This window comes from Hevea brasiliensis, chromosome 7 (assembly GCF_030052815.1).
Source record: "Hevea brasiliensis isolate MT/VB/25A 57/8 chromosome 7, ASM3005281v1, whole genome shotgun sequence".
NCBI lineage: Eukaryota > Viridiplantae > Streptophyta > Magnoliopsida > Malpighiales > Euphorbiaceae > Hevea > Hevea brasiliensis.
Window position 1 is genome coordinate 98,973,118 of NC_079499.1, and position 14,722 is coordinate 98,987,839.

The window sequence follows — 14,722 nt, forward strand, 5'->3', positions numbered from 1 at the left end:
ATGGAATTGCCTAATTATTAATTATTCTGATAATTTGATAATATTTCTCAATATTTATAAATTTTTACTTTTCTTCTGTATAATATTTTGTATTTTTTAAAATAATATTCAGCTAAATGTACAAATTATTAAAAAGTTTTACTAAATGGCATGCCCGTCATTATGATTATTTGAAATTTTAATTTTTAATCAATTTGCAATCGTTATAGAGAAGAATTCAAATTTTTGAAAATTTGATCAATTTTGATTATCCAATGGATGAAGACGTTCAAAATTTATAGGGCCTATTAAAATTAATTTTATTACTATGAATCAGTAAATTAGCAATTTTGCTCAGAAATGGCTTTAATTTTTAGTATGGTCCTTACTTTTACATTATAAAAAATAATTAATTTTGTAATTAATTATTGTAATTAATTGAAATCGATTGCTATTAACAATCAATTTTGTAATTAGCCTGTGATTTTATTTTTTAGTAAAATAATTAATTTTTTAAAAAAATTAATAATTAATTCAAAATATAATTGATTATTAAAATTGATTACTAATAGCAACTGATTTATAATTGTTATTAAATCGATTGTTAATTGATATTAAAAATTTAAAAACATTAAATATAAAATTAGTAACTGATTCTAAAATTAGTTACTATTAGTAATTAATTAAAAAATTAATTGTTAAAATCTATTGCTAATAGTAATCGATTTTAAATTTGATTGCTAATAAAAAATTGATAGTTAAATTAAAAAAATATTTTAATTGACTCTAAATTAAACAATCGGTTTACAATCAGTTACTAAAATAAGTTATTATTTATAATTGATTCTTTGTCGATTGCTTGCTTATAGCAATTGATTTTTATAAACAATAGCAAATTGATTGCTAAACTTTTTTTTCCAAAAATTTTTGTCTTTTTTTTTTTCGATTTGCAATCAATTTGTAAATCGGTTATTAACAGCAGCCGATTAAAATCGATTTTTTTCTCAAAAAATTCCGTCCAATTTTTTGTTTTTATTTTTTTATTTGCAACTGATTTGCGAATCAATTGCTAATAGAAACTTATTTTTTAAACGATTAAAATCGGTTGCTAATTGATTTTTCCCCCAAAATTTTTTACCCTTTTTTTTTAATTTTGATTTACAACTAATTTACAAATAGATTGCTAACAGCAACTAATTTCTATAACCGATTAAAATTTATTACTATTAGTTACTGATTTTGTAATTAATTGGGAATCGGTTGCAAAATTTTTACCCCAAAATGTTCACCCAATTTTTAAAGAAATTATCAACTGATATTCGATTGTTAATTCACTTATATAAACTATTACTCATTTTATTTTTTCACTACTTATTTTTTCTCTCATTTTCTTCGCTTTCTTTTTCATTTTCATCATCTGTATTTATCATTTTCTCTTTTCTAACATATTTTCTTCATCATTTTTTCTTTCTCATTTATTTTTTTATCAACTTTTTCTTTCTCATATATTTTATTCTTCATCATCTTTTTTTATCATCTTTTTCTTTTCCATATATTTTTTTTATCATCTTTTCCTTTCTTATCTTTTTCCTTCTTCCTTTCTTATCTTTTTTATTTAATTTATTTTTCTTTTACATAAAATAAAAATTTTTATACAAATATATTTTTTATTAGTAAATTATTTACAATATTAATTTTTAGTACTTTTTTATTATAATATATATATACAGGTAATTTTTTTAATAATTTAACTTATAAATATATTTTTATATTTAATTTTTTGTTAACATTTTTTATAATAGCTATTATTAGTAATTTTTTATAATATTTTTATATTAATTTTTTGCAGTAATTTTCATTAATAATTTATTAGGTTAGTAATTTTTTTAAAATTTGTTTATTTGAATTTTTATCTTTTATTTGAAATTTTTGTTATTATATATATATTTTTAAAATTAGCAATTAATTTTTTTGATACTAAATTAGTTGCAACAATAACCGATTTATAAAATTACAAAATTAAAGACACTAAATTTTTTTACAACTGATTATATTTTAGTTGCAACTAGTAATCAATAATTTTTTATCAAAAGTTTTATTTTTTTTTTAAGTTTAATTAATTTAATTACCGATTTTATTTTTAATTGCTTTTTGAAACAAATTTAATTATCGGTTACTATTTATAATTGACTGAATTAATTGCTAAATTAATCATTATTAACTAATTTTAATGGATTAGTAACAATTCAGTTGGTTGCTAATTTTGTTTTTTTAGTATTAATTACTAGCGTGTAAAAAAATTTTTCATGAAATTTTAAAACTTGAAGTGACATATGCACTTTTAAAAAAAACTAGTTTTTTCATATATAATTTTTTATTATTTTTTTATGTATAATGTTATTATAATATATTAATTATTATTAATATTATTATTGTTATTATTTATTTTTCATGACATGTATGTTATATATGATTTTTATATTAAGTTAATAAAAAAGAAAGTATATCAATAAAGAAAAGAAATTATAGAGATAAAATTTATTATGAAAATTTTATTGCTATAACATAATTTTATAATTGTAAGTGTTTTATAAATATATAAATTTAAATATTTATTATTTTATTGGTTCACATATTTTTGTGTTAAATATCTTCAATATAAAGTATTCAATTTATTAAGATAAATTAGTTTTTAGCATTTTATAATTTTTATAAAACATATATAATTAGCATAAAAAATTTAAACTCTTTTCAATAATATTATTTAAGAATTTATATATATAATAGTAAAATAAATTTAATTTCATATAGTTTCCTATAATGTTGATCCTTTTTTTTATTTTTAATTATTTTTTATTCAATCTTTTTAATTTTGTTTGATAAAATTAATTATGCACTTCATATCAATAAGTATCAATATTATTAATTTTTATTTGATATATAATTTAAATAATTTTATATTTTCTTATGATATAAAAAAAATTGAAAAAATAAGATTGATAAATATATTAACTAATAAATTATTTATAAATAATAAATAAATAACTAAAATTTTCCTTTTATGTAAAAAAAATAAAAAATAAAAAACATTTATGTTAATATATTATTATTTTTAATTGGAATGATTATAGTAAAAATATATCAACAATTATTTAATTTACAGTAAAATTTTTTGTCAAACTAACATATAACTTGTTTTTAAATTTTTTGTAACTATTTTTTCTAAAAGTAAGCATTAAATTTTAATAAAAAAATTTTTAAATTCAAATAAATAAAAAAATCTATTAAATGATATAATACTTATATTCATATAAAAATTGTACTCTTTTTAAATCAAAATATCACTTTATGTTTATATTTAAATATACATTTTTAATTGAAAAAATAATTATATATTCAAAATATGATTCCTAATTTTTTTTTTATATAGATTTACTATTTATCAAGTTAAGATTCTTAAAAAATAAAAATTATTTTTTTTATATGCGCACATATTAACATTTTTAAACTTTCAGAAATGTATCATTTTAAAATAAAATTATATAAGACTTATAAATTCACTTTTAATTAGAATTGAACTTATAAGAAATTAAATTAAAAGAAAATTTAAAAAATTTAATAAAAGAATTCATATATTTCCCTGATAAAAATTAATATATTTTTTTATTCTTTCACTTAAATTTAAATATAATTGTAAAAAATTTACATAAATAATTATAAGATAGAAATTGAAATCCATTATGATTCATTAAAAAAGCGATTCATATAAATTAAATACCTTTTTATTTTTATAAATAATATAAACCATGATGTTATTTTTATACAATTTTATTTTAAATTATATAATATTAAAAATTTAATTAAGTAGAATTTAAATATGAATAGGAATAAAAATTTTATATTTATATAAACTTTAAAATTATATAAATAATTAAATTTTAAGTCTTAAATATTTTAAATTTATATAATCTTTAAAATTAAATTAAATAATAAAAAATATAACTTTAAATATTATAAATAATAAAAGACAATTTGAAAAAAGTCAATGTTTTTCCTCTCTTTTCATAAATGTATATATTATGTAGATAAAGATATATTAATTAATTTTAAATTTTAAAATAATTATTTGATTAATAAGTCATTTTTATTATATATATACTTTGCAAGACAAAATAGTTCGGTATCTTATTTAATGAAGGAAAAAGGTCGCCGATTCCCATTTGAAGTGGTCTTTCCTAGATAAAAGGATAGAACATTGAGAATAATATCTGCATAATAGGAATTCCATTATTAATGTCAAATCCAATGCATGGACAGCAAATACAAACGGTCCACGAATAACCTCTGGTTTGTCAGACACCGTCGGACAAGTAGGCCATATGTATATGAATACTACCTCAATATCCAGTCCAATTCAGAGAACTACCTAGTCCAATACAGAGAACTCCCAGAGGCCGAAACCTTTTATAAATAGATGCATGCAGCAACTTCATTTCACATAGCCATCAGTCTCACGAAACATAAAGTATTCGTAACTCGATCTCTCGCTGTCTACAAAGCTTACTTCCTTCACTTAAAATCCTAGCAACTCATCATATAATTCTAGATAGAAAAATGGTATGCAAATCAGCTGAGAAAGAGCACCCAAAACAGGCATTTGGATGGGCTGCAAGGGACTCTTCTGGTGTCCTTTCCCCCTTCAATTTCTCCAGAAGGTTTTCTCTCTTATCTCTATGCTACTATATAGTCTTTATTAATAGTATATATTAATTTGAATAAAGACTTGAATATTTGTTATGGATGCTTGGTTACAACAAAGTTAATTTATGGTTTTTTTTTTTCTTTATGCAGGGAAACCGGAGAGAAAGACGTGACATTCAAAGTGTTGTATTGTGGGATATGCCATACGGACATTCATATGATAAAAAATGAGTGGGGCACTTCTTCCTACCCTATGGTCCCTGGGTACGTATCCTAATTTTACCAACTGTTTCATAGTAAAAACTTGGGGCTTTTGAAAAAAGGTGTAATAAAAAATATAAAATACTAAAAAATGGTGAGTTTAAAACTAATTACTAAAAATGGGTGAATTTTGCCGAAGTGGACGAGGTGAGTGCGAGACGCTAATTATAATAGCGTTTTTAAGGGGAGAGCTGAAGAGCTGGACGCTATTCAAAATAGCGTCCAGAATAGCGTCCAGCTCTTTTTACAATAATAAAAAATTAATTAAAAAAAGTTTAAAGATTGGACGCTACTTATAGCAGTGTCTAACTTTTTTTTTTAATTTTTAATAATTTTATTTTATATTTTAAATAAATTAAAAATATTATTTTAATAAATAAAATTATAATATATAATATTATATATTATAATATTTTTATTATAAATATTATTTTTTAATTTAAAATTAAATTAAAATTTAATAAAATAAAAAATTAAAATTAAAAAATAAATAATTAAAAAAATTTAAGAAAAATTGGACGCCACTATATATAAGTAGCGTCCAACTTTTTTTTATTTTATTAAATTTTATTTTATATTTTAAATAACATATAAATATTATTTTAATAAATAAAATTATAATATTTAATATTATATATTATAATATTTTTATTATGAATATTTTTTTAATTTAAAATTTAATAAAATAAAAAATTAAAATTAAAAAATAAATAATTAAAAAATTTAAGAAAAGTCAGACACTACTATAAGTAGCGTCTAATTTTTCTTTAAATTTTTAATTATTTTACTTTATATTTTAAATAAATTAAAAATATTATTTTAATAAATAAAATTATAATAATTAATATTATATATTATAATATTTTTGTTATAAATATTATCTTTTTAATTTAAAATTAAATTAAAATTTAATAAAATAAAAAATTAAATTAAAAAAATAATAATTAAAAAGGTTTAAAAAAATTAGACACAACTTATATTCTAATTTTTTTAATTATTTTATTTTATATTTTTATTATAATTTTTTAATATTTTTTATTTATTTAAAATATAAAATAATATAATTATAATTAAAAATTTAAAAAAAAATTGGACGCGTCCAATTTTTCTTAAAATTTTTTAATTATTTATTTTTTAATTTTAATTTAAAAAAAATATTCATAATAAAAATATTATAATATATAATATTACATATTATAATTTTATTTATTAAAATAATATTTATATTTTATTTAAAATATAAAATAAAATTATTAAAAATTAAAAAAAAAGGTTGGACGCTAGCGTCCAACCTTTAAATTTTTTTAATTAATTTTTTATTATCACAAGGAGAGCTGGACGCTATTTTGAATAGCGTCCAGGTCTCCTTTCAAATTTTTCACGCGGACGCTATTCAAAATAGCGTCCGGACCTTAAAAACGCTATTATAATTAGCGTCCCGCACTCACCTTCTCCACTTCAGTAAAATTCACCCCTTTTTGGTAATTAGTTTCAAACTCATCCCTTTTTGGTATTTTGTATTTTTTATTGCACCTTTCTTGTCAAAAGCCCAAAAACTTGAGATTTCTATTACGGTGCCGTATGATTTCCTTTGTGATTGGATTGGATTAATTCTGTGTAAATTAATTAACCATTTTCAACCTATCTGGGAATGTACGTAGGCATGAGATTGTAGGAGTGGTGACAGAGGTGGGGTGCAAAGTAGAAAAATTCAAGGTTGGAGACAAAGTGGGCGTGGGTTACATTGTTGGATCTTGCCGCTCTTGCGATAATTGCAGCAACAATCTTGAGAATTACTGTCCACAAATGATACTCACTTTCGGTGCTAGTTACTTGGATGGAACCACCACCTACGGTGGCTACTCTGACCTTATGGTTGCTGATGAGCACTTCGTCGTTCTTATTCCAGATACCTTTTCTCTTGATGCTGCTGCTCCTCTCCTATGTGCTGGGATAACAGTGTATAGCCCCTTGAAATACTATGGACTAGACAAACCCGGTTTGCATGTGGGCGTGGTCGGCCTTGGTGGTTTAGGTCATGTGGCTGTGAAATTTGCAAAGGCTATGGGGGTGAAGGTGACAGTGATCAGCACGTCTTCCAACAAGAAGCAAGAGGCTCTGGAGCATCTTGGAGCTGACTCATTTTTGGTTAGCCGTGACCAGGATCAGATGAAGGTATACCTCTAAAATTGGGTACATTTCTTGTGTGTAGTCATTATGATATTAATTGAAATCATATACAGAAACGTGATCAAAATCTAAAGTTTTACATCAATCAAAACTTTATATATATAAAAAAAAAAAATTGCTTGAATAATGTTGTAGTTTGTCGTTCTGATTTGAAAACATTTGTTGGTGGTGTAGGCTGCAACGGGGACAATGGATGGTATAATTGATACAGTGTCAGCAATGCACCCTCTGCTGCCTTTGATTGATCTATTAAAGTCTCATGGAAAATTGGTTTTGGTTGGTGCCCCAGAGAAGCCCCTGGAGCTACCAGCCTTTCCCTTGCTCACGGGTACGCTTACGCCAATAAATAAATTGCTTGCCCATCTAATTGGTGTCTTAGTAGATTGATGGAAATTTTCTATTTTACGTAATGTTTTGTCCGCAAATAAATTATTTTGCACGAAATAAATAGAGTCGTTAATTTATTTCTTTAATTGGCATAAGTGAGCTCAAATAATATTATAAGACTGTTAATTAACTGTGATTATGGATGAACAGGGAGGAAGATTGTAGGCGGTAGCATGGTAGGAGGAATGAAGGAGACACAAGATATGATTGATTTTGCAGCAAAACACAATATAAAAGCAGATATAGAAGTCATCCCAATTGAGTATGTGAACACAGCAATGGAACGTTTGCTTAAAGGCGATGTTAGATATCGATTTGTCATTGATATTGGAAATACTATCAACTCTGCAGGCATTTGAATTATTTTATACCTTTATTATATTTGATGAATTGCGTATGAATTATGTTCATATATTAACTGGGACTTGAAGCCATTGTATCCTGTGTGCACTGCCTCGTTGCGGAACGTCATGGAAACGATGCCGTCATGAGGCAATATTTTATTATTTTTCAATAAAGGTCTATTTTTAACTTTATTAATTTAAAATTATTTTAATTCAGATCTAAACGACATAAAATTAAGCACATGATAAGCAACAATCGCTTTCTTCCAACATTTAATTAATAAATTTAGATTTAATAAATTGTTGTTACATATCAAAAGTTTATCTGCATTATTAAATTTCCATTAGATTTGAGTTAATAAAGACTATTTTAAAAAATATAAAAATTTATTTTCTTTCAATTTTATTTAAAGGGTTTAAATGATTTTTAAGTTTAATTTTAACATACTTTTTGCCTACAATTTATATGTTTAGAGGCTTTTTTAATTTATTTTAAAAAATCCCATTTCAATTAAATATTTTTATTTAATTTCTTTAAAAAGTGTGTATATATATATAATTACCAAATTTTCTTAGTACTGAAAGATTAAAGATTGAAATTCAAAAAAGAAGACACAAAATCCACTATGAAAAATTAGGAAATTTGATCTTGTATTTGGTACAAAAATTAAAAGAAATCAAAATAAACTTATATTATATGATGCTTATTTATTTTTAATGTACTGAGATTGTATTTTGTCTTTGTGATTTTGGATTCCCATTTCATCACTGTTCACCAATTGTTACTATATATTGTTTTAATCTGTGCTCTTTTAATTTAATCCATGTTAAATGAGTACAATAAGAATGATAATTAAATCAATTTTCTACAACATTTAATTCACACGGTAGTATTTACTTATTTATTTATTTAATGTTATGAATTGAAATTTATTTGTTGAATTGTTGATGTGTTGTATATTGCATGATGAATGTGTAACTAGTTTAGCGATCGAGGATGAGGATAAGGATGGTAACAGGTTGAGTTTTTATGGGTATTCAATTCGATAGAATTCTAATAGGATTAGTTTAGTTATTATATAATTGAGTTTTGGATGAGTTCGGGTTTGAAAAAAAATATCTGTAACGAGTTCGGATTTTACATATTGGATATTCGTTACCTAAATCTATTAATATAAATACTTAATTAAATATAAAATATATATTTTTTATAATAATATTTATATATTTTATTTTAAATAAATAATATAAATACACAATTTATTATTTATTTTAATAATATTAATTAAATTTAAATTTTAATTATAATAATTTTTACAGATATTCTACTCTCGTCATCTCTACGTTTACGAACCACGCACTACGTAACACTAAGACAATTGAAGAAAGAAGGAAAACGACATCATTGCAGTGAAAAATGTCAGAATATAGACTTTCATATAAAATCAATGATTCTGAGCTAAATTAAATTTGATTGGATTCAATTCATTCTTCAATTTAATTTTTATTTTACATAATTTTAATAATTTTTTTTTTACAATTTAATTCAAATTTGAATCCATTAATTGGACGCTCAACATAAATTAGCTTAATTTCGGCTTGTGGACGATAGTTCCTCGAAGAACGCAAATCCACCGGCCAGGAGATCCACGTAACGATATTTTTGAGCCACATAAGATTTAGAAGGAAAAAAGGAAAAAGTCAACAATAGGAGAACTTTTGTTTCCATTGGTACGGTCAAAAATCATTAAATAATCTAAATATATTGATTTTTATATATTAATTATATTTAATAATCTCTCATACATCACCATAATTATATTCACATGCTTGACCACTTTGCAGACTAGTCTAAAACTATCGATAATTTTTTTTTTCTCTTGAAATTCCTACAATCAATTAAAAAAATATTACCCTCAAATTCCACCCACCTTTATTTTTCAATAGAAAAAAGGATATTTTATAATAAAATATAAAATTAAGAAATTTAAATTTCATATACATCCAAAAATTCCTTATTTCAAAAATAAAAATTTTTCTAAGTCATAATTACTGAAATTAAAAAATTAATTATTTTAACTATAAATATACAATCTAATATATTAAGAGATATCTCAATTTACTCCTTATAAAAAAAAATTAAAGTATATAAAAATATAATCATGAGAAGAATCAAGTCAATGGTTTCGATTCTTGAACTAAGTTGAAACTGGTCTTAGAGAGAGTCGTTACGATTCCTCTCTCCGTAAATTAAAATCAGAATCCATTCATTCAAACTGATTGCTCCGAATCAAAATTGGATTGATTTGAATTTTTTAAAATTTTATTTTTAACATTTTTTCTAGATTAAGTAGACGTTGTTGAGCATCTTTATTTCTCAAACCATTTTCAAATAAGATACAAAATAATTTCTACAAAATTTTAAATTAGATTATTATATTTTAATTTTTAGTTTGGATTTGAAATTTTTTAAAATTTCAATTTTTTAATATTTTTTTTCTAGATTATGTAGATAATTGTGAGCTTGGGTGGAGCAGCTGGGAGCTAAGGGAGGCATTGGACCCTCCTGAAATTTTAAAAATTTCAAAAGATTTAATGGTAATTTTTTGAAAAAAAATTTTTTTTATTCTTATATTAGATTTTGATGAGTATGGAAACTTGAGAATTTTGAAAGTTTTAAGTGAATTTAGTAATAATTTTATATAAAAAATTTATATTTTTTATTAAAAGAATTATATAATAAAATACAAATCTTCATACTAAAAAAAATTCAAATCATTATTGTCACTTGGTCTTATACTTTTCATTAATTTTATTTTATTATTTTCTTATCTAATAAATTCATAATTACTAATTTTTATTATTTAAAATTTAAATTATTTTATAATATTATTAAAAAAAATTTAATATAATTTTATCATATTTTTTCATCAATTTAAAATATTAATAGCTTTTTTGTATAATCTCATTACTATTTTAAATTTTTTTCTTGCTAAAATATCTTCATAATCAAGTTAAAAAAAAAGAAGTTTCTTTCATAATATTATAAGTTAAACCATGTTATTTATTTTATTTAATCTATGATTTTAATTGAATTTATTTTTTATAATTTAAAAAAAATATAGATTTGAGATAAATTGGATAAATTTTTTAATATTAGGCCATCAATATATTTTAGTTTTAGCAATTCACAATATTAATTATTCATTACATTTTTGAACTAATAATAATTTTATTTAATTTTTAGCAAATAAATTTTTCAAAAAAAAAATAAAAATGTTTATTTTTATTACTATATTTTTGTTAAGTATTTTTATTTTATAATTACGAAATGACTATCATCATTAATTAATCAATTTCTTTAATTAATACCTAAGTAAATAATTTATTAATAAATTATATATTTTAATTGAGTCCCTCTAAGTTAAAATGCTGATTCTGTCACTGATTGTGAGCTCTTTTAGTTCTTTAACTATTCTTAAATAAGGTATTAATTAGCATATTTTAAAATTTTAGATTCAATTTCAAATTTTTAAAATTTTATTATTTCTTTAATATTTTTCATAAATTATATAAATAATTGTGAGTATATTTAATTTTTAGACTATTCTTAAATAAGTAACAATAATTTTTATGAATTTTTAAACTTAATTAACATATTTAAAATTTTTAATTCAATTGAAATTTAATGATTTCAAAAGTATACTCCGATACTTAAGTGTGGAAATATATAAAATAAATAAAATAATAAATAAAAATAACTATAAATAAATATTAAATACTAAATAAATTTGTAAATAATAAATATCATGAAAAAATTATATATTAATTAAGTTTTCAATGGCCATGGAACCCTGGGCTCCAATTTAGAACCTGACCGAAAACTAGCCCTTGGCCAATGCCAACTGACTTTTAAACTGACAAGATAGAAAGTTGCATTTGAATGAACAGCCAAAATATCTGAATACATTGATTTTTTCCACCGCTACTTTTCTTTTTCCTCAATCACTTGGTCAGCCAATACGTCAGGACCGATGCAAAGCTCACTTAATACGTCACCATTGTTGCTTAACCTAGAATCTTCCAAGTTCCCAGTACTTCTATATATATAGACATTGGCGCATATCCCTCTCACCCATCGCCAAAAAGATTAAAGCTTCAATTACATCTTTGAAGTTAAAACTCTCTGCAAATCTAACTAGGTGAAAAGAGAAAAATGGTAGCCAAATTGCCAGAGAAAGAGCATCCCAAACAGTCATTCGGATGGGCAGCAAGAGACCAATCTGGCGTTCTCTCTCCCTTCAAATTCTCCAGGAGGTTAATTCAATTATTTTTTCTTCCTGTATTCAAAAAATGTGGTATTTCTTGAAGCTCTGAGAATAAAAACTGTAACCCAGTTCTTTTTCCTGATATAAGATATCATAATTCTTTGCAGGGCAACGGGAGAGAAAGACGTTTCTTTTAAAGTCCTGTATTGTGGGATGTGTCACTCGGACATTCACATGGTCAAGAATGAATGGGGCTCTTCTACTTACCCTCTCGTCCCTGGGTACATACGTTGATCATCTTAGCAATTTTGTTATTTTGTGTTTAATTTGTGTAATTTATGTGCTGAATTGGCATGGAATTGAAATGTAGGCATGAGATTGTGGGAGTGGTGACAGAGGTGGGGAGCAAGGTAGAAAAATTCAAGGTGGGAGATAAAGTGGGTGTAGGCTGCATGGTTGGATCATGCCACTCCTGTGATAACTGCACAAACAATCTTGAAAATTACTGCCCACAAATGATACTTACTTATGGTGCCAAGTACTACGATGGAACCACCACTTATGGCGGCTATTCCGACAACATGGTTGCCGATGAGCACTTCATTGTTCGTATACCAGATAACCTGCCTCTTGATGCTACTGCTCCTCTCCTTTGTGCTGGGATCACTGTGTACAGCCCCTTGAAATATTATGGACTCGACAAACCTGGCTTGCATGTAGGCGTAGTTGGCCTCGGTGGGCTTGGTCACATGGCGGTGAAATTTGCCAAGGCTATGGGAGCTAAGGTGACTGTGATCAGCACCTCACCTAACAAGCAGCAGGAGGCTATTGAGCGTCTTGGTGCAGATTCATTTTTGGTCAGTCGTGACCAAGATCAAATGCAGGTATAATTAATTTATATTGTTTACACTTTTGAAAACGATTTTAGCATCATTCTTATAAAAAAATTGCTGATTGCATATAATATATATAGGTTGCAATGGGCACAATGGATGGTATAATTGACACAGTGTCTGCAATGCACCCTCTTTTGCCTTTGCTTGGTTTATTGAAGTCGCATGGAAAGTTGATTTTGGTTGGTGCCCCAGAGAAGCCACTTGAGCTACCAGCCTTTCCTTTGCTAATGGGTAACCAATTGTCTTTATTTCTTTCTTCTCTATTACTCACATTCTAATAAAAACTAATAATAATTAAAATTTTCGATTATTGAGTACTGCAGGGAGGAAGATGGTGGGTGGTAGTTGCATTGGGGGAATGAAAGAGACACAAGAAATGGTTGATTTCGCAGCCAAACACGGCATAACATCGGACATTGAAGTTATCCCAATTGACTATGTGAACACTGCTATTGAACGCATGCTGAAAGCTGATGTTAGGTACCGATTTGTGATTGATATTGGCAACACAATCAAATGAAGCCATTGAATAAGTTAATTGAATTTTCTTAGCCACTTGTTGAACTTATGTTGAGGATTTTGTACTCCATATATGCCCTCATCGTGAGGAGCGATGTGTAATAAATTGAATTCCAGTGAGTGACATTTTTTTTAAAATATTTTTAGCTAATTGCAATTTGACTTGCAAGAAATGGGCCTGCAGACCACGGGCTTCAGAAACAGAAAGAAGATATATATATATATATATAGCAATGGACTAGGCAAAGTATCTCGCTCCAACAATTTCTATGAATTGTTTTAAGTAATAATTTATTATATTTTAAAAATTAAATTATAAATTAAAAAAAAAAAAAAGGCCAGGGGGGTAAAATGGGGCAAAGGTCATGTCAAACTTTTGAAAGTCGTGTTGGTGAGAGCGACTTAACGAAATTTAACTGGTTAGCACTTGAAATGACCAAAGCACCCCTCTTACCAACTCCAGTTTAGACGCTCGATCGTACACTTGAAGGTGATGTTATGAAGAGCTCGGCAGTGGCCAGCACTGTATCTGTGAGGAAGAAAAATTAATTTCACAAAAATTTTTAGTATTTATTACAGAATCTGATCTGATGTTTAAGACTTGATAGCGATGTAACGTTTGATGATCAATCTTACGAGATTGAGCCAGTGCAGTCATTATGATCTCAATTTTATATATAAAAAATATTATTATTATTATTTATTTAAATTAAATATTTATTATAAAACTTATTTAAAAAATATAAATTTATTATTTTAATTTTACATTTATTAACATTGTACGAAATTTATTATAAATATTTAATTTAAAAATTATTTATTATTTTAGAACATAATTTTCAATTAAAGTTTAAAGATATAATAAAATTTACGAACTGATAATCTTTGAGTAATGATTGAATTTTTAAATTTAAATTTTATTAATAAATTTATCCTTTTATTAAAATTAGAAGTAATTTGTCATCTTATTGTAATTTCAACTTGAATTTACTCAAAATCCTAATTTTGTTTTCATGAACATAGCCATTTCTTAACTTCAATGTTTACTGAATTGTGTTTAGATTGAAGAAAAATAAAAGATAAAAGAAAATAATTTTATTTTTTATTTAATTTATGTTTGATTAAGAAGTAAATAGAGAGAAAAGAAAATATTAAAGGGAAAATAAATATTAGATTT

The 14,722-nt window shown here is 24.1% G+C and overlaps 2 protein-coding genes across 2 annotated transcripts; both read left to right on the plus strand.

The window, feature by feature from the left end:
- Positions 1 to 4,412: 4,412 nt before the first annotated feature.
- LOC110664407 (probable mannitol dehydrogenase) lies at positions 4,413 to 8,054 on the plus strand. The gene is made up of 5 exons (XM_021824079.2): positions 4,413 to 4,694; positions 4,831 to 4,944; positions 6,603 to 7,116; positions 7,306 to 7,459; positions 7,669 to 8,054. The coding sequence occupies exons 1-5, from the start codon at positions 4,594 to 4,596 to the stop codon at positions 7,875 to 7,877; spliced, it is 1,092 nt and encodes a 363-aa protein (XP_021679771.2). The 5' UTR covers positions 4,413 to 4,593; the 3' UTR covers positions 7,878 to 8,054.
- Positions 8,055 to 11,980: 3,926 nt separating this feature from the next.
- On the plus strand, positions 11,981 to 13,665 carry LOC110664408 (probable mannitol dehydrogenase). Its single transcript, XM_021824081.2, has 5 exons — positions 11,981 to 12,179; positions 12,298 to 12,411; positions 12,501 to 13,014; positions 13,104 to 13,257; positions 13,350 to 13,665. The coding sequence occupies exons 1-5, from the start codon at positions 12,079 to 12,081 to the stop codon at positions 13,544 to 13,546; spliced, it is 1,080 nt and encodes a 359-aa protein (XP_021679773.2). The 5' UTR covers positions 11,981 to 12,078; the 3' UTR covers positions 13,547 to 13,665.
- The last annotated feature ends 1,057 nt before the right edge of the window (positions 13,666 to 14,722 follow it).